Consider the following 20,555-nt stretch of genomic DNA (forward strand, 5'->3'; position numbering starts at 1 on the left):
TATTCTTTCTTGATATAAATCATCTTACTATAGCATCACTTATCAAATTACTACCTTGGTTAATGTTCTTGATATCTATTCAACTACATTTTTTAAAAATAATTGAAATGTACTGTTATTTTCAGAAACATTCTCTGAAAATACTGTATACTGTAAGCTACTTTTAAGTATTTATGCTTTACATATATATATGCATCACTATATGTGCAGTATAACATCCCATGAAAATAATGTACATATACTGCTTAAAATACTTACCGTTTTATACTAATATGTATGTTACTACACTGTTACTTTGCCTTTGGCTCACCAGGGTTGTGGCTGAAAAGGGTCTTTGGACAAGTGCATTTACCCAGTTAGCAAAAGTTAAAATAAATAAATGATCAGTGCACTCCCTTATAATTTTCTAAGACATACCCCAGCACTTTGATTGTCCCCATATCTATCATGTTAACTGAAAGAAAGGAACAGAACTGCTCTAGTATTCCAGTTAACGTCTGCCCTCAGGAACTGATTAGAGACTTTTGTGTCCAAGCATTCCCACAAAGCTGACAAGACATGCCCTTGACAATGGTCCTGTGGCAGAAAGGGACAAAGTCCCGACTGTGATGACCTGGGATCAAATACTGACTGGGTTGTGACTGAATGCTCAATGACATCTCAATCATCTTTGGGGAAGGAAGGTAGGTAATCCAGTCCTCTATATTGCAGGCTCCCACCAGAGGCTTGGAGACACAACAGGTAGCATTAAGTGCTATGGACAAGTAACATGCTCCACTGTAGCTATGATATGCTTATTCAAGCACAGGCATATGCATGTGTTATGTCACCAGTATTGTAGTATGTGATCCTCAGGTTGCCATTGGTACAGCAGATTTGGGGTTAAAGGCAACTGACTTTAGCCTAAAGGACAAATAATGGGTGATCAAGTCACATGAAAGATTATGGTTGAGAAGCAGCAGGAATAAAAAGAAAATTATAAAAGAAAAAAAGACATATTCTTGACAGTCTGCATTGTCCTTTATCTTCCCAAACTCCCACCACTGCAATGAAATTCAAAGGGAAAAGGTATCATTCTGGCAATGGTTCTGATTCTAAGTCTTGGCACAACATTTTGGAGGTTTTCCACTAACAGAGATTTTTTTAGTAGTCTATAGGGTTACACTTTAAATATGCATGAGCCAGGGCTACAGTGTAGACATTTCTGTGAACCCTGCCCTGAGCGGTGAGTTTCTATAACATTCAGCATTATGAATTAGTCTCATTAGGTAATCATGGTGTACCCCAGCATCCAACATTTAAAGCTGGATGCATGGCATTGTATACAGAATGTGGAACTGGAAGACTTTATATATTCTACCACTGAAGGGGTCCTCAAAGACAGCATAGTATATGAATACCATAACAAGAACCAAATGCTAGAAATGCATCAGGGAAGTTTAGAGGATAAGAAAAGTGGACAGGACAGTAGGAATGATGATAAATCCTATAGCTGCATAAAAGTGTAACGTGACAAAAGAGAACAGTAGGTGTACAACAAATAACATGGCAACTGGAAAGTACAAGGCAGTGAACTTTGGGGGATTCCTAGGGCTGTTACAGCCAAAACAAATATACCAGCAAAAAAAGACTAAAAGGATCAAAAGCAGATGCTGGAAGTTCCTCTTTGTGAACACAAACAGCACCATATCACAATCACACCCACAAAAGAACATTGTTCACCTTCTTTTGGTTGAACAGAATAGATAAAGGGGTATATTCCCACAACAATCAGTCACTACTGTGCAAATGTAAACATAGTAGTGGATACCAGTATGCAACAGTGCTGGATGCAAAAAATCCCCAATAAATTATGGAAATTAACCTCGCCAGTCTTGTGAACTGGAGTACCTTCAAAGTGAGCTTCCTTTATTAATGCAAATGCTTTTCTTGGACTTGTTGGAAGGGGGATTTCAACTGGATATATCCGACTCAAGAGGTCTGTTCTGCTAATTTATACCTAATGCAAAGTCCAGGAGGGTGATATTACGGACTTTTGTAAATGGGTGCAGGAATAGGAACGTACACAATGACCCATTTGCTTTTTACTTCTTCTATAGGTTTATCCCTACACGTCTGTTGTCCATCAGCTTCCTTCCATTGATCATGAGTCCATTTGCTCCCTTGTAGCCAGCACAGGGATGAAAATTAATTGCAAGGGGGGGGGGGGCATCATTCAGTTGCCAGTGAGAGCAAAAAACAACTCCACAGCTATCTACTGATATAAGCTACTAGAAATTTTCTCTTAGGCCCTAACACCACCACTAGTGGCAGGTGTGGGTAACCACATCACATTTTGGGTCTACATTGCACACTCAGTGTTCATACATGCTTCCACCCACGTGCTAATGAGAACTAGCATCACTGGTTTGAGAGAACTGAGCCAGTGTCCCAAGTCCTGTCTGTATTTTTGGCACCTGCAAGCTTCTACTAGCATGCTGACAAATCAGCTAAACACAACTTCTCCTTCCCCCTAGGATGGGCAAGCTAGCACCAACTGTTTACTCTCATCCCCTGTCTCCTTCCTCTTCCAAGTACCTGAGCCACTATTCATACTTGAGTTGTCTGGGCTTTACCACTCTACAAGGCACCTCTATACATTCTCATTGCATATCTTAGCTGAGGAAGCATGCTAGCCAGCTTCTCTGCATGTGATCTACAGCCAGCTGCTTTGGTTCAAACTGCCTGAATAAAACCAATCAAATTACCTTTATCTGTATGTCACACTTCCTTGATACAAAGGCAAAGCGGGATCGCTGTCTGTCCACAAGTGCTGTTTATTTTTCTGTGCAGCATCTCTTTTTCTTGCTTCTGTGAGATGGTGAAGTTAGAGTATAAAAATGGGGGGAGGGGCTTGCCCCACTATGGGGGATGCAATGAGAGGGCTTGCCTCCTCTGCTAAAACTCAATCTGTGTAGGCAGGCTATAGAGGTATCATGTTCTCAATCAGTTGTGACTGACCATTTTTCCCACATGATTGTGTGTCGACCACTTAAAGAAACATGTCAAACATTTCTTGGAATCCAGTTGTTGTGTCTTTCGGCTTATCCCGGTTAGGGGTCGCCACAGCGGAACTCCGGTTCGCTAATGTTTAGTAGTGGATTTTTATGTGCCGAGTTACCAGCCCTGATGCACAACCTTCAACGAAGGCACGCCCATTCATGCAGCCTCCACACAGAAGACGCTCTAGCTGAGAATCGAACGGGACAACGTCTTGCTGTGAGGCGACAATGCTACCGCAGCAATATGTGACATATATTCAGTTTCATGTTCAGTGTTGTACCTTGATGAGCATAAAACTGTGTTGGTATCTGACTCATCATGAGCTCTGGTAGGACAACGTAGCTTAGATGTAGGTAACTGAAGGAGAACTACAGTACATCCGCAGGAATAAATACAAGAGTGATGCAGTGATATGCTGTTCTGACATCTCCTCTGCCTATAAAAGTGATGCGCCTCATCAGCAAGGTTCAGCAAAGAAATTTTTACAATGATATTAGCACACATTTGAAATTGTTTAGCAACTATTAGGAGTGTAACTAAAATGTGAAATATTTAACATCCTAGCATTAATAAGACATACGCAAACAATGGTGCACTGCATAACATTGTTAAAAAATAACTCTTAGGTCTGGAGAAAGCCATAAAAATAAATGAATAAGAACATGGAGGAAATGGATAGAAGTAAAGTGAAACTTGTTATAAATCTCAACTTTCTCCACACAATGAAATGCAGAATGGTTTAACTATTTTTTAATTATTTATTTATTCAAAAAAGAAACCAAAATAAAACAGCTGAAATTTAACATGCAGTAATATTGATTAGACATGCTGCTACTCTGCACAGAAAACGAACTAACAGCTAGTTGCGAAGGTGCTCTGAGGTCAGCTTCTCTGCAGCTTGGTATGCAACAATTGATCTACTTAGTAAATCAGTCTCTTTGTATCTCCTCCACGTGGCCTCTTGAGTTTATCAAAGTTCTTGATGACGATGTCAACCAGAATAGCCTGCAGATTCAAACATAATATTTGTTAATTTATTTTTGCACTAACTACTTACACCTTTCTCATTTCCCCATAAATCCCTCTTGGCCAGTTCCACTGCATTCTGTTTGATCATAAATATGTGACATCACTCTGCAGTGGGCTGAAGTGTGAGGTAATCTCCTGTTACAGGCAAAAATGAGGATAATAATGAGCACAAACTACATCCTACAGCTCTTAACTTGAACAAAAGCCAGAAACAGTGACAGAGGAAGAAGCATAAGTCAGACCCATTTGCTGTGCCTTGTTTGCTGGGGCTCTGCCCTTATTTTTTCCTAGTTCTCACACTTTCTTCATTCCGTGTACCGTCAGAAGATACAGTAATGCTCTTAGCATACTAAATCACTTCTCTTGTTTCCTGCTCACAGACAAGTAAGGGAAACTCCCACTTCTAGGTTACTACGACAGCAGACATGTTTTGTATTTAACATTCCAAAAGTTCATAGATTAGTACTAGGCTAATTGCACTTGTCAGCCATTTTAAGCCTAGCTAATTACCCCATATGAGAATCAAACCTTGCACCTTGTGCCTGTAAGGTAAACACCTTAATCATTATGCCAGCCTCCCTGAATCACAATACATTTTCTTAATATTCAACATTCTTTTTTTTCTACTGGTTATCACTTTTTTCTATTTAACATTAACTGAGACTATGTTCTATACTTCATTGTGCTATGACAACACAGATTAGCAAAATCATTTGGAATGGATGCTACTAATACACAGGAATTTGGACATAATACTGCATTAAGTACTCTCCATTCATCTGACATCTCAGAAAGCTTTAAAATTAACACTGCACCTAGAAAACAAAAAGCAGGAGCACTTTAATATCTCTAAGTGTACAAATGATGTGTACATACTATTAAGAACTGTTACATCAATGGTCCATTCTGCTGAATTTTATACCCCCCTCCAAGGCTGTATAACCACAGAGAATGTTATATTAAGTAAATGCTTGGACAGCACACCCTGCAGGACTAAAAGTCCACATTTTATTTCTGTTGTACGGAATCTAACTTACTTGTTGTAGTCTGCCATCAGTGTTATGTTTACAGATTCTTTTCCCTCCATGCTTTTTTGATACCCTATCTTCATATCCCAACCACCCTTATATCACTTCCCTTATATTCTGCTTATCTCTATACCCCTGACACATCTACTGTTCTCACTCCTTGTTACCTCAACCCTCTCACCTATCCTACCGAAGAATCCCTTCCCTAATTATTGCCATCTCCTCCAGTCAACACACCCTATAAACTCATCACCATCTCCTCCTTCCCCCAACACACTCTATACACTCATTACCATCCCATCCTCCCCCCAACACACCCTATAAATTCATCACCATCTCCTCCTCCCTCTCCTCTACTAATTCACCCCTCCCCAGTCTACCAAAGTCATCAGTATGCCCCCTCCCCTGCCACACCCCAAACACTATACACAGTCCCCAACACTTATACACAATCCCCAATACTTCCACTTCTCTGTAAATAAACCTCTTAGCTATTGCATCAGCACTACTTAAAACACACACAAAAGTAAAATTACTTACCATTAAATCTTGATTTGCATACAACTCAAAACAATGTAACTAAAAACACAAACCCTTCTGTGCATTAAAAAAATATTTTTCAAAAATAATTACCATTATTCTAGTAATCATCAATCCAACAAGTGTCCTACATGTGTGACCTCTTCTGTAAACATATACATTCCAGTAAGTCACATACATGCTCTCACCAGTCCCACATTCTCAAAGTAAAAGATCCTCCAGCAACTTTCTGCCATAAATACTGAACACCAACACCTTTTTAACCAGATAACAATATGTTGCAGGACTAAAGCCACTTTCCAAACTTTTTACTTGCTTCCAAAAATGGTGATGAAAATATTACATCTTAACAATATATATCTCTCAACTAAACAAGCTATTTACTGGGACATTATCCAATACCTTGGGTCAATCCCTCCCCACCAACTTAGAAAAACAAAATCCTCCCAATGACTGTAATACACAACAGCATCCAAACATGATTCAGCATAATCTGTCCCTAATCTGCCCACACAATGCAAACTTCATCTAGAACCATCTTGCACTAGGGTTGACATCTGTCCCTCTTTATGTAGGATAGTCACTATTTGGGCAGTTGTGCCAGTTGAAAACATTATAGCAATAACTGACGATGTGTGGCATACTGAAGATTTACCCATGGTTGGTGTGGTTTAATCACTCGGGTTTTGTCCTCGTGATTAAACAAAGATAACCATGGGTAAATCTTCAATATACCCAGAGTATACAATCACATTATTTAATAAAAAAAAATTACTTACTTTTCTTAAATGTCATTCGGTTCAGGCACCTGAGCAGTGAGGCATTTCCCTGTGATACATTTGGTTGGGGACACATGGCTGAAGTGACATTCAGCTGCAGAGAAATGTGGCTGCGGCTAATTCCCTGTCGGCAAAGAGAAGAATGCTGTGCCATGCTCATAACTTCAATAACCAAATGCATGGGGGGAAATAATGTCCATAGCCCCCAAGGTAATATGAGACAGCAGGCAGTATAGCACGCATCGGCAGCTGGCTGGCCAGTGGGCATGTTAGTGGCAGTAAAAATGCAGGTCACAATGGCAGTGTATTTATAATTGGAATGTGTGGACCACTACCTTATTCAGTGTCTAGGGAGCATTACCTAAAAGTGCACACTGGAGCATAAATGTGACTACAGTAGCATGCAGAATTTCCTCCAAGCTGCATCACACTTCTACATGTTTTAGTTACATAAGCAAGTACTGTACACTGAGCACAACACTCATTACCTGTTCCACCCTCATGCACTTGGTTATTAAAGCTGTAGGCATGGCAGTGTGTGCTTCTGTTTCCCCACTGGGAATTTGCAACAGCCGTATTTCTTTGCAGCTGAATGTTACTTCAGCCATGTGTCCCCAGCCAAGTGTACCACAGGGAAATGTCTTGCTGCCTAGGAGCCTGAACCTAATGTCATTGTATGACGGCTCTGTGGTGTTCTTCTGCTTTTCGAGGATATCCGCTGCATTTTTTGATGCATTGCGCACATATATGGGTCTTTTGTTCCCATTTTCACATACATTCACCATATCTTGCACCAACATACTTCCTATCACCATATCTTGCACAAACATACTTCCTATCCCTCCTAATCAACTTACCTTACACGAAGAAATCAAATTTGCATCTTATTAATGCTCAAAGTATGAACTTGTACATCTGCATTGATAATCAGCCAGGCCAGACCGCTGGATGCTAAACAATGCTGCTAACAAAAAAATAAAAAAAAAGAGAAAGAAAGACAAAAGAAAAAAAAAAGAAAAGACATCTCCACATCCCTAACAACTCTTCTACCCCTGACTAAAACCCAACTGGACTGGGTACTGACCTTGACAGCTTCCATTTTAAGCCAATAATTACATCCAATCACTTGCAACTACAAAGTACAGTTGTGTACACTAACCATAAATGTAAATGTTTGAGTGTATTCACTGCTGCAGTCATCACACTTGGGTTATCTGCCAGCAGGTAGCCCTCAATCATCCCGAATACCTAGAGACTTAGTATTTCTGCGTCGGTTGCTGTCACTTCAGGACTGATGTCAGGTCGTCAGGGGTATAAAAACAGGCATCCAACGCTATTACATCAGTTTTTCTTGCCCCAAATGTCAGGAGCCCCCAAATAGGGAGCTAAGTTATGGTGGAAAAAACACCACCAGTAAAAAGTAAATACCAATAGCCCTATAAGGGGAGAGTAAGAGAAATAAAGAAGGAAAGAGAGAGAGAGAGACAAGGGGGCTAAAAGGTGGGAAACCAGGACTGCAACAGTGAATACAATCGAACGTCTACATTTATGGTAAATGTACACAACTGTACCATGTTCTTCGTGTTTCACTGTTGCAGTCATCACACTTGGCTTGATTCCCAAAGCTGAAGAATGGGTGGAGGCAGTCAAGAAGAGTTGGGGCTGGATAGTATACCCTGCAGGACTGCTGTAGCAAAACCTGCCCTGAATTTGGAAAAAATAGGCAGATGGTAATGCTTGGTGAACAGAACTCCAAGTAGCAGCTTCCAGAATGTCCTTGGTAGGGACGCCCCTGAAAAATGCTGTAGAAGCTGAAGTTGCCCTAGTGGAATGCGTTCTGACCCCCTGAGGGGGTTTCCCATGGTGTTTGTAACAGAAATGGATACAGTGTGCTATCCATTTGTAGATGGTTTGTTTTGATATGGCCTTGCCCTCTGCCCCTGGTGCAAAGTTGACTAGTAACTGGTCAGATTTTCTGAAGGGCTTAGTCCTATCAATGTAGAATCTGAGCTGTCTGTGCACGTCCAAAGAGTTCAGGATGCTTTTCCCCCTTATTTTGAGGATTAGAGAAAAAGGTGGGCAAATGGATAGATTGGTTGAGAGCCACACTGGGCACCACTTTAGGCATACAAGTAGGGTTAGTCCTGAGGGAGACCCTGTCAGCATGAAAAATAATGAAGGGTTCCACACCCATAAGTGCTTGTAGCTCAGACACTCTTCTAGCTGAAGTGATGGCCAGAAGGCTGTTTTCCAAGAGAGGAATTTTAACTCTGCTGACGCTGCAGGCTCAAAGGGGGGGGGGCGTAGCGTGAGCTTTTCCAGCACAAAGCTAAGGTCCCAAGCAGGGGTGGGGGCTCTTCTTGGTGGCCTTAAGTTGTTAGCCCCTCTCAGGAACTGTTTGATGAGAGGGTGAGAGAAGAGAGGTGGCTCAGTGTTGTAATGAGCAGAGATGGCAGAGGCACGGATCTTAATGGAAGAGAAGGACAGGCCTCTGTGGAGAAGGCCTGCTAGGTAACCCAGGATGAGAGGTAAGGAGGGCTGTGCTGTGTCCACTCCTTTAGAGTGAATCCAGGAACAATACCTTTTCCATTTATCAGCATAGGATTTCCTTGTACTGGGACTTCTGTCTTCACGAATGACGTCCAGCACCTGCTAGCTTAGGCTGGCCACTGGAGGAGAATTCAAGGAATAAGCCAGGCTGCAAGGTTCAGGGTTTGCAGTTCCGGCTGTAAGATCTGTCCCTCCTGCTGAGTGAGTAGGATTGGGATCTGGGGTAGGTGCCACGGTGGCACTGGTGACAGACTGCGCAGTAGTGGGTATCAGTGTTGCCATGGCCAGTCTGGGGCAATCAGGATTGCCCTTGGTCTTTCCCGTCTTATCTTGAGTAGTACTCTTGTAAGAAGAGGCAAAGGGGGACATGCATAGATTGAGAGGTTTACCCACTGGAAGGATTGGGCATCCACTTTCCAGGCCTTGCTGTGAGGAACCCTGGTGCAGAATTTGTTGAGCTGGTGATTGTAGGGGGAGGCAAATAGGTCCACCATCGGGGTACCCCATTTCGGAGTTAGAAGGCAGAAGGTGTTGAGGTTTAATTGCCACTTGTGTGTGTCTAGGAGATTTTTGCTTAAGTCATCTGCCAGAGAGTTTTGTTTGCCTGGCAGGAATTGAGCTTGCAGGTGAATATGCATAGCCATTGCAATGTTTCACAGGGTCATGGCTAGCCTGCAGAGTGGGTAAGAGTGGATTCCTCCCTGCTTGTTGATGTACTACATCACTGTGGTGTTGTCGGTTTTTATTAGAAGGGCCCCTGGTGATAGAAGGGATCTGAAAGCTGTCAGAGCATGCTGAACAGCTAGCATCTTTTTTGGTTGATGTGCAGATGAATTTGGTTTGGGCTCCAGTGGCCCTGAATGCACCTTCTGTCCAGATGTGCCCCCCCCCCCAGGAATAGTCAGATGCGTCTGTGGTTAGGGTCTAGGCGGTGTGGGGTTGTGTAAAGGGAAGTCCCTTGTTATGGTTGCATGCTGCTGCCCACCAAAGAAACTCTGTCCTGAATGAGTACAAAAGTCCAAAAAACTATTAAATCCACACAGAATCCACGGAATACAAAAGTCCAAAAAACTATTAAATCCAAACAGAATCCACGGTTTTGTGGTCAAATAAAAGTCTTCATTTTCATTTATCATCACTTTTTGTTGGCTGATTCTCCTTTCTGTGGATTCTGTTTGGATTTAAAACTCTGTCCTGAGACAAGGTATGATAGTTTCCAGGTCCTTAGAATGTTGGCACCAAAGACTTTTTAAGTACCACTGAAGTTTCCTCATATGCAGTCTGGCATACGGAATTAGTAGAATGCAGGAGGCCATGAACACTAGAGCCTGCAGGATTTTCCTTGTGGATAGCTGGGTTCTGGTGGCCATTTCAGCGCAGTAGCCTGTCAAATAGGCTTGTTTTTCTGGAGTAAGGAATGCCATCTGTGTCCAAGCTCGCTCCCAGGAATACAATCTTTTGACTGGGGACTAGTTTTGATTTCTTTTCATTGATAGTGTACCCCAGGGAGGTTAGAAGGTCCTTTACAAATGTCAGGCACTGCAACAGCTTTTCCTGACTGTCTGCCTGAGTCAGGCAATCATCCAAGTAAGGCTATATTTGAATCTTTCTCTGTCTGCAATAGTCTATGGCTGGAGCCAGGCATTTTGTGAAGACTCTGGGAGCAGTGGATAAGCCAAAGGGAAGAGAAGAGAACTGATAATGCATAGATCCTGGTTTGAAATGTAGATATTTCCTGCATGAGTCCCTGATAGTGATGTGCAGATAGGTTTCCTTTAGGTCTAGGGTGGCTAAACAGGCATCTTTGGACAGCATAGGGAGAAGCTGCTGTAGGGTGAGCATTTTGAATTTTGGTACCAGCAGGAAGGTGTTTAGAATGGATAGATCAAAGATTGGGTGCCAGGTGCCCATTTTTTTGGGTACCAGGAAAAGTCTGGAATAAAAACTTTGGCCTATCTGTTCTGCAGGAACAGGCTGAATTGCCCTTATGGAGAGCAGGGACTGAACTTGGATTTGTGCCTCTGCCCACTGGTTTGGAGGAAGGTCTGAGAACCCTTTTGGGGTTGACAGAGTGTGGAAATAAAATCTGTACCCCTGGAATACCATGTTGAGGACCCAACAATTGTTGGTGATGGAGGTCTAGATTTTTGCATAGTGGGCAAGTTTTCCTCCTAGGGGCACGAGCAATTGGGCAAAGGTGAGGAGTGGAGTTGAGAAGTCATTGTGAATTCTTTCCGTAAGGGGGTGGCTTAGCACTCCCTGTTTTAGAAGTGGAGGTACTCCATTGCTTAGATCTCTGCATACCCAGAGACTGTAATCTGGGAGGTCTGTTTCCCCTGGGTCTAGTTTGAGATGGCCTTGAGGGGGCTGGAAAGGACCAATGTTTCGAGGGGCAATGCCTACTGAATCTTGGAGACTGCACTTGCAAAAAATCTTTGACTGTCTGCATAGACTTAGCCTTTTCTTCCTTCTTTTTTAAAACTTCTTCTGCTTTGGTACCAAACAAATTTTATCCTTGTTCAAAAGAGCATCCAGTAATTTTGATTTGACATGGTCTGGCAAGGTCTGCTCCTTAAGCCAAGTATGCCTTCTAAGTACAGAACCTGTGACTGCTGCTCTGCAAGATGCTTCTAGGACGTCAAAAAAGAAGTTATGTACTCACCATAATGTTCAGTATGAATTGTTGATCTCGCCTTCATTCTTACAGATGGGTTCGGAGCCGATCCTAGGCTCCGAGTCGGCCTACTACAAAGCTCGAAGCCAAGTCCCTATCCCATGATGCACTTTGAGTTAACTCTGATCTTGTTTGCTGCATCTAGTAATACCATGTGCCATTCTATCACTCTTTAGGAGAAAACCCATAGAAAGACTGAGCAACCAGGATAAAACTAGTATCTTGGTCCTCGAAAAACCCTGGAGGGGGTAAGAGGGTGGAAAGTAAGAATGAAGGCAAGATAAACAACTCACATGGAACGTTATGGTGAGTACATAACTTTATGTGAAGTTCTATCTCACCGTTCACTCTTACAGATGGGTAGCATCCCAAGCACCATCTTTCTTGGGTGGCTCACGGGAGTATGTTTCTCAGGACAGTAGAACCAAAGGAGGCCATGTCGACTTTATAATGAGTGATAAAGGTATGAGGCTTTGACCATGTGGCTGCTGCACAAATATTGTCTATTGGTAGCCTAGCTGAAAATGCAGAAGATGTGGACACAGCTCTGGTTGAATGAGCCTTAATTTTGTGTTGTAGAGGTAAATTGGCAGCTGAGTAAGTGAAAGTGATGCAATCAGATAACCATTTTGATAGGGTTGTTTTTGCCACAGGCATATCTTTTCTAGAATCTGAAAAGGAGATGAAAAATTGTTCCGATTTTCTAAACTCTTTTGTTCTAGCCAGGTAAAATCTGAGTTGTCTATGGACATCAAGTTTGTGCAGCATATACTCTAAGTTGTTGGTGTGTTTGGGGAAGAACACTGGTAACTTTATGATCTGGTTCAAGTTAGCTTCTGTACAAACCTTAGGTAAAAACAAAGGATTTGTTCGCAGGGACACTCTCTCAGCATGGAAAATCAAATAAGGAGGCTTTATGGACAAGGCCTGTATCTCTTACACTCTATAGGTAGAAGTGATGGCTACTAAAAAGATAGTCTTCCATGACAAATCTTTCACATCACATGAGGAAGCTGGTTCAAAAGGTGGGAGAATAATGCATCAAAGCATAAAATTTAGGTTCCATGGGGTATAAGGGGATTTCACAGGTGGTCTGAGATGAAAAGTCCCTTTGAGAAAGGCTTTGGATAGTTTGTGTGACATTATGTTCAATCCTTCAAAGCCAAGGTGAAAATTAGAGATGGCAGCAAGTTGTACCCAAAATGTTCCTTTATTGAAAAGCATAGTCAAAAACTCTAATATGGAGGAAATGGGTCTTGGTAGGAATCAATGTTATTTCGAGAAGCCCACACAGAAAATCTTCTCCATTTGCGAAGGTATAGCTTCCTAGTAGAGGCCTTATGAGAAGATATCAATATATGCTGCATTTCATTTGAGAGGTTATGGAACCTGGCTATGTTGGGAATTGGGGCAGCCAAGCAGTCAATTTCAGGGACTGAAGAGAGGGATGAAGAGCCCCTGACAAATGGGTCCGAAGGTCTGGAACTGGGTCCAGAATCCAAGGCTCTTCCAACCGATGAAGTAGAAGGAAGGGGAACCAAATCTGACGAGACCAATGAGGGGCCATTAGAATGATGGTCCTTCCTAGGGCTTTTGCTTTCTGCAATACTTTGGGTATCAAGGGAATTGGTGGGAATGCATAGAGGAGACCCGGAGGCCAATCGTGTACGAGTGCGTTCCTTGGGGCTTCTCCCAAAGGGGAAATCAGGGCAAAGTAGCTTCTGCATTTTGTGTTCATGTGGTTGGCAAAAAGGTCACAGCAAGGCTTGCCCCCATCTGTGGAATATTCTCTCCCCTATCTCATTCTAGGTCCCCTTCTCTTCTCTGTATTCATAAATGAACTCCACACTGTTATTCCTAAAGCCACCTGTATCCAATATGCAGATGACTCCACCCTGATATGCTCTGCAGCCTCTCTCTCTGATCTACAAGGAGTCACCCAACACTCCTTTACTGCAGTAGAAAAATGGCTTGCAGCACGTAAACTCATCCTAAATCCAAAAAAAACCAAATTACTAATAATTCTTCCCTCCTCAGGGCCTTCACCAGTTCAACTTTCTCCATTATCTAATAACAATACCTTCTTCGTCCAATCTACAAATGGTACCAAAATTGAGCCTGATACCACTACCAAACTGCTAGGGGTCACTATTGATAATCAGCTTAGATTTGACAACCATATCAGTCAAACCATAAAAACAGTAAATAAGAAACTCGGATCCTTGTACAGAATCAAAAACTTTCTTACCCCTACTGCAAAACTCACTATTGCACACACACATCTCCTCTCTACCTTACTGTATGCCTCTCCTGTCCTTTCCTTCCTCAATAAAAATGAGATCAAGAAACTCTCTGTTGCCTATAATCACATTGCCAGATTTGTAACAGGTGCTCCCTATAGAACTCATCATTGTCAAAATCTAAGGAACCTTGACTGGCTTGAGCTACCCAATCTTCTCAAAATGAATCAACTTACTGAAGCATTTAAAATAATCAAACAACCTGAAAAACCCCCCTCACTGAGTGGAATACTGCTTCCTTACTCCAATCTTAGCTGTCTTCGCTCCTCTAATAGATTTCTGGTTCAAACCACCAAAGCCAACAACTCTGGTGGCGAAGCTCTCTTTGCCAATTCCATAGGGAAGGTTTGGAATTCCCTCCCTAACAACTTAAGACTTTCCACCTCCCTTTGTCAATTCAAAAATAATCTTAAGCTATATTTTAAGTCTCAGTGGCTTTGCCCATGTTTTAACCCTGATTAGTCCTCCTTGATCCATATCATACCCACTTCCCTGTACCTACTAGATTCTACTCCTCCTTTTCAAAGTCTCAAATAACTAGCAACCTACGTCCCTCAGATCCTACCTCCTCTGATTTATATAGAAATCAAGCTCCTCTCTGCTTTTCTGCACTCTATAACTGTAAGGATCCTGTAACAACTTACAGAAATATTATTGCATTATAATTGTATCTAATTCACCCTGCTGAAAAATGTATCAAAAATATTGTCCTTGTTAATGTATATTTTCTGTATGAATCTGTATGTAATTAATGTATATTTTTTACTTTATGGAGCTTTTCTCCCCGGGCCTCCGCTGAAAATGGATATGCATCCAGTCGGACCTTCCCGGTTAACAAATGTAAAATAAAATAAATAAATAAATAAAAATTTTTGAGGGACCACTCGTGAGGCAACAAAATTGCCCTGCTCAGTTTGTCTGCTATCACGTTGGATTTCCCCGAGATGTGCGTTGCTATCAGAAAGCGCTGGGTGGATGTAGTCCACTGCATACTCTTAGGGCCTCGTGACAAAGGGGCTAGGACCTGGTTCCTCCTTGTTTGTTCAAGTACCAGACCACTGACATGTTGTCCGTCTAAATTGAATAGTCCCCAGAGGGAAGAGAATTGTGGAAGTACTGCAACTCCAAAAGTACCACTCTCATCTCCAAGACACTGATATGCAGATGTCTCTCCTGTTCGGTCCATGTGCCTTGGGCTGTTCTTCCCTGAAAATGCCCCCCTCCCACCTTATCAGGGAAGCGTCCATGGTCACTGAGGCTGCTGGTGAGGGAAGGATAAAAGGACAACCTGTCGTCACATGAAGAGAGGTTAACCACCACTGAAGATCCTTTTTGCATGTGTTTGTGATAATCATGAGATGAGACATTGGAAGCTCTTGACAAGACCATTGAGTGAATAACAGCCATTGTAGAATCCGCATGTACATGCGACCCAATGGTGTCACTAATACTGCAGTTGCCATCATGCCTAACAACTTTAGCACTTCTGATGCTGGAGCCTTGTCTTTGGATATGATGTTGTGGACCTGCTGACGAAGTAGTAAAACTCTTTCTGCTGGAAGTTTTAGAGTGGTGGTGGTGGTGTCCAATTCTGCTCTGATAAAAATGATATGTTACAATGGCAACAAGTCAGATTTTTCTGAATTTATTGTAATGCCCACATGATTGCAGAGAGTAAGAGTGGTGTCCCTGGCTTGTATTAGCTGATGCCTGGTGGTAGTGGTGAGGAGCCAATCGTCTAAGTACAGAAACACCTGGAATCCTAAACGCCTCAGCCGATCCGTGACCACTGCCATACATTTGGTGAACACTCTGGGGGCTGTAGTGAGACCAAAGGGCATAGCTTGAAACTGGTAATGATGGACTCCCAGCTGGAAGTGCAGATGATCCCTGGATGGTCTGGCCATTTTTATATGGTAGTACGCATCCTGTAGATCTATTGAGCACATCCAATTGTCTTTCCCAAAAAAGGGAAGTATCGACTGAAGCATGACCATCCGGAACTTTTCTTTGGCAGATCTGTTTAGTCTGTTGAGGTCCACAATAGGTCTCCAGTCCCCTGTCTTTTTTGGAACTAAAAAGAATCTTGAGTAAGTTCCGGATCCTGTCTCGTCTGCTGAGACTGGCTGGATGACTCTTTTTCTTAGCAACATTTGGAACTCTACTGTTGCTTGTTCCCTGTAACTGGGTGGAACGTCCGAGATTTTAGTTGTCAATGGAGGGGAAGTGGTGAAAGGAATGAAATACCCTCTGGAAACTATACTTTGTACCCAGTTGTCATTTGTTATTTTGAGCCAGGCGTATGGATTCAAAGATAAGCGACCCCCAACTGCCTCCAGAGCAGGACAGTCGGGCCTCCTTTTAGGAGCACTGGTAGGGCTTCCCAAAGAACTGGTCTCTGTCGCCCTGGTTCTGTAGACCCCCTCTGCTGTGACGGTGACATCTTCCATTATTGCCACCTCCTCTGCCCCTGGAGAGGGGTTCACCATGTGTGTCCAGAAAGGCTCCTTGGGCTATTTGGAACCACATCTTTCCTCCCTTTTGACCCTTGAGGTAGGGTCTGGTGGGGGTGGAAAAACACATTCCGACAGTAGACCAGAGTCTTTCCTTCCTGCTCACACCTGGTCAAAGTTTACTTAACTTTGTGCCCGAAAAGGGATGAGCCATCAAAAGGAGTGTTGACAAAGGATGGCTTAAAGGGTTCCGTGAAAGAAAACAAGTTCATCCAGGAATGTCTCCTGAGAGCAATTCATGTACTCGCTGCCCTACTTGTTCCATCAGCTGCATGTGAAATGAGACACATGGACGAGTTCACTATGGAATTAAGAGTAGCAAGCTGGGAGGCGACTCTGTCTGAAGCTCCTACAGCTACTGTACCCTGAAGAGCATCTCCAAGCTCTTTTATGAGGTCTCTTTGTAGTCTCGTAAAATGAGTAAGATAGTTCAGTGAACGCAAGGCAAAGGTCGCTGAACTGTATGTGTGCTTCCCATATCTATCCATGATCCTAGAGTCTGTTAGGAAGATGGATAGAGGAAGAAATTTCTGACAGCTCCTTTTTGGTGGCAGCCGCCACCACCACCATGGCATCAAATGGCACTCCCTTGATAAGGAAAGACTTTTTCTGGGGGGGCAGAAATTTATTAGGCCTCCTAGGAACACACTCCATGGTGTCCAGAGACTCCCATGCCCTTCATGAGACCCGCTCGATGAGCTCATCGAAGGGCAGAGACACACAACAGGTGGAGGGATGAGACCCGAAAACCTTCAGGAGAACCGACTCATCTTCAGTAGGATGGGTGGACTTCCAGCCACCCCTCTGCCTAAGGATTTCTAATATCTCAGCAAATGAGATATCCTCAGAGGAGGACTGTGGGGACCCTTCTGATTCATCCAAGTTGGTATTGGATGTGAGAGACTCCTGTGGGGAGTCTAGGTGCTTCCTCTTACAGATTCTCTTCCTGGGAACCTCATCAGTGGGAATTTCTGGTGAGGTCTCGGAAGAGCAGGGGCCACACAATGGGGTTTTCTGAGGCTCAGGGTCTCTACGCTTAGAAAGGATCTGTGAAGCAGAAGTGGACACAGGCATTTTTGGGGAGGAGGTAGTTGGACCTGAAGTTGTAGATGTCTTAGGAGACATCCCTCTTCTCATGGCTTTGAAGGCACCTCTGCTCTGATGAGAAGGGACCACTGGATCCAAAGAAACCACCAATCCCCTCAGCACCGGCACAATGGGCTCTGAACCAGAAGTAAGAGCTGAACTCATCCAAGCTGAGGCCCCAAGAGGCAAAGTCGGAACTGACAGGTTGGTCCGACTATCCTCCCTGGACCCGACAGGAGAGTGTCGGTTCCTATACTCCTCGATAAGCACCAAGGAAGTCAGAGTAAATGGAACCGATGGCACTAGAACAGGCGTCTGTGCCGAAGGCTCAACAATCATCAGGTTCGACTCCTCCAGCTCCGAAGGACCGGTATGGCTCGGAGGAGGAAAATAAGTCGATGGCATTACAGTTTTAGGCTCCAAAACCATCTGGGTCGGAGCAGACAAAAAATTTGTGCATGCCTGTAGCAACTTCTGCACCACACGATCCACATCCAAATTGGACAGGCTGATCAAGGACCGAGATGAATGAATGGATGAAGGCACTGACTGCAGAATAGGTGACTTTAGCAGTTCGGATACCAGTTCCAGGACTGGGGACCAGCTCCAAAAAGACAGGACGCCCAGCTCTGAGGGCTATGGAGCCGATGTTGATGGTTTCTTAGATTTTTTTTTACTTCTGAAGAAGAACAAGCCTTAGAAGTCTTTGAAAACTTACTAGATGTACCCTGGTCACTCAAGCTTCCTGAAAAGATGGTTTCAGAAGTCCTCTATCTATAAGTTCTCTTTTTCTTTCCCGAACAACTCTGGATGAAAAAGAATGACAAATGGAGCAGCTTTCCTGTAAGTGCAAGGCTCCAAGGCAATACACGCAATTAACGTGGCTATCTGTCACAGACATCTTCTGTCCATATTTAGGACACTTTTTAAATCCTGACTTGGGATGCTTATCTTTTTCATGGTCAGCCATAATCAAGTATACAGTACCCAAAAAAAAAAATCTACTGTACTTCACAGAGACTAGACACACCCAAACAATTAGCAAAGTTAAACTAGTAAAGCTAATTTACCGAAATAAGCCCTAAATAACTAATGGGCTGAATAACAATGTACTGACTAAAATATCACTATTCAAAACACAAACACACACACACAAACTACTTATTTAACTACAAGCTATATAATATTCTAAAGGCACACCAAAGGGAAAGGGCATATTAAAGGCCTACTGAAAAAAATGAAGGCCAAATAGAAGAAATATATCTACTAACAAGCTATAAAAGCTATAACTATTAAAGATTAACTCTAAATGTATTTAGAAATAATTTTGCAAAATAATATCTGAAAAATAATTATACTGGCCCGAGCTGTGCAAGGAACCTCCAATCTATTGCAGCGGCAAAATAGATCTGAGGTAACTCAAGGTGCATCATGGGATAGGGACTTGGCCTTGAGCTGTCTGAAGACCTCGAGCTTTGCAGTAGGCCAACTTGGAGCCAAAGATTGGCTCCAAACCCATCTGTAAGAATGAATGGCGAGATAGAACAACTTTACATCCCACATTGCAGGGCATGTTTGCTGACTTGCCTTGCAGAATGCAAACGCTCCTGTAATTCTTTATTTTCTGCACAGTCAGGAAAGGTAGATAATTTTTGCTTAATAAGTTCCATAGTATGTTGCTGGTATTTCAGCATGTGGAACTGGCAAGTCAATGGTTTAATGGCGAGAGTTGCAGCGGTGTATACTTTTTTACCCCATCTGTCTAAAGCTCGGGAATCCCTGTCCGATTGGGTGGGATTCGTAGCTGAAGTTGCTTTTATTCCTTTAGGCCCTTGGGAGAGGACCTCTGGGTCAGCAGTACAATTTTTGAAAAGAAATTTGTGAGAGTCCGGGACTCTATAGTACCTGTCTGGTTTCCTTGGAGCAGGGGGTAAAGTATCAGGAGTTAGACTGGATTCCATAAAGACATCATCCACAACAGGAGGGATAGCTAAGGGTCTGTGCTGTGGTAAATCTAGAAATTCCAAGTCTCTTTTTGGACTGAGGATAATCCTGGTATTCCCAGTGGAAATGCTCTCTCAAAGTATGTAAGGTTTCACCAAAAGAAAAATCCTCTGGAGGGGAAGCAGAAGGAATGGATTCCTCTGCATCTGAATCCTCATAGGCAGATAAAGGCATGTCTTCATATTCAGAAACCTCAGAGTCATCAGACTCTTGGTCAGTTAAAGCTGCTGGAGACAGGTCTCTTTTTGTCTTAGCAGGGGAAGTCTGGCTTTCCCTAATCAGCATGATCAGGTCTTCTGCCATTTTAAGCATTTGAGATTGTGCAAGGAAGCAGGCGCTCGAGTTTGGGTCGTCGTTTTTTTAGGCGTAGCTCGTACTCTTGGCCTTAGAAACTCGGTAGTTTTAGAAAGAACTGAAGACGCGAAAGAAGTTATCAGTTTGTGTCAAATATCGGTAATGCGAAGAACTTCCTCAGAAGCCAGTGCCTGCACAGCAGCTCCGGACCCATCCAAGGTAGAGACATCCGCAGGTTCCATAGTCAAAGATGAGTCTCATGGCATACCGGACTCTGAACGGGAATCGGTAGCGGCCTGCAAATCCATCGAAGCAGGCATCAGGGGCTGCGAAAGCACCTCACTGAGTACCAGCGAACTGGGGGCTAGCTTAACGGAAGCGTTGTTGACAGTTATGGACCTGTGCGGTCTGTCTCTGTCTTTATCCTTCTGTTTTTTCAGAAGATCGGTAGACGGATGGCTTACCGAAGCCATTTTGGAATATGGAGATCGAGAACGAAAGTATATAGCTACAATAAGGGCCCAACATAGAGTAGTTCGGGCATTGAACAAATCACAAAACCAACAGCGAGGTACGTCGTGGTATAGGCCTAAACAGGTGACGCAGTAAGAATGGAAATCTCGGTGTGGTATTTGCTTTCCACAGGTGAGACAATTGTTAACTTTTTCTGACATCGGTTAGAGCAAGAAAAAGGGATCCCCAATGGGCTACTTAGC

At 43.1% G+C, this 20,555-nt stretch overlaps 1 protein-coding gene across 2 annotated transcripts in view; it reads right to left on the reverse strand.

The window, feature by feature from the left end:
• Positions 1-3,780: 3,780 nt before the first annotated feature.
• PSME1 (proteasome activator subunit 1) overlaps positions 3,781-20,555 on the reverse strand; it is a 150,959-nt gene continuing 134,184 nt past the window's right edge. For both annotated transcript variants that reach the window (XM_044058754.1, XM_044058755.1), the window contains exon 12: positions 3,781-4,047. In XM_044058754.1, coding sequence (XP_043914689.1) covers positions 3,964-4,047 — 84 coding nt within the window. In that variant the 3' untranslated portion in view covers positions 3,781-3,963. The remainder of the gene's footprint in view (positions 4,048-20,555) is intronic.

Source organism: Protopterus annectens, chromosome 16.part0 (assembly GCF_019279795.1).
Source record: "Protopterus annectens isolate FY-2018-M chromosome 16.part0, PAN1.0, whole genome shotgun sequence".
NCBI classification, from domain to species: Eukaryota; Metazoa; Chordata; order Ceratodontiformes; family Protopteridae; genus Protopterus; species Protopterus annectens.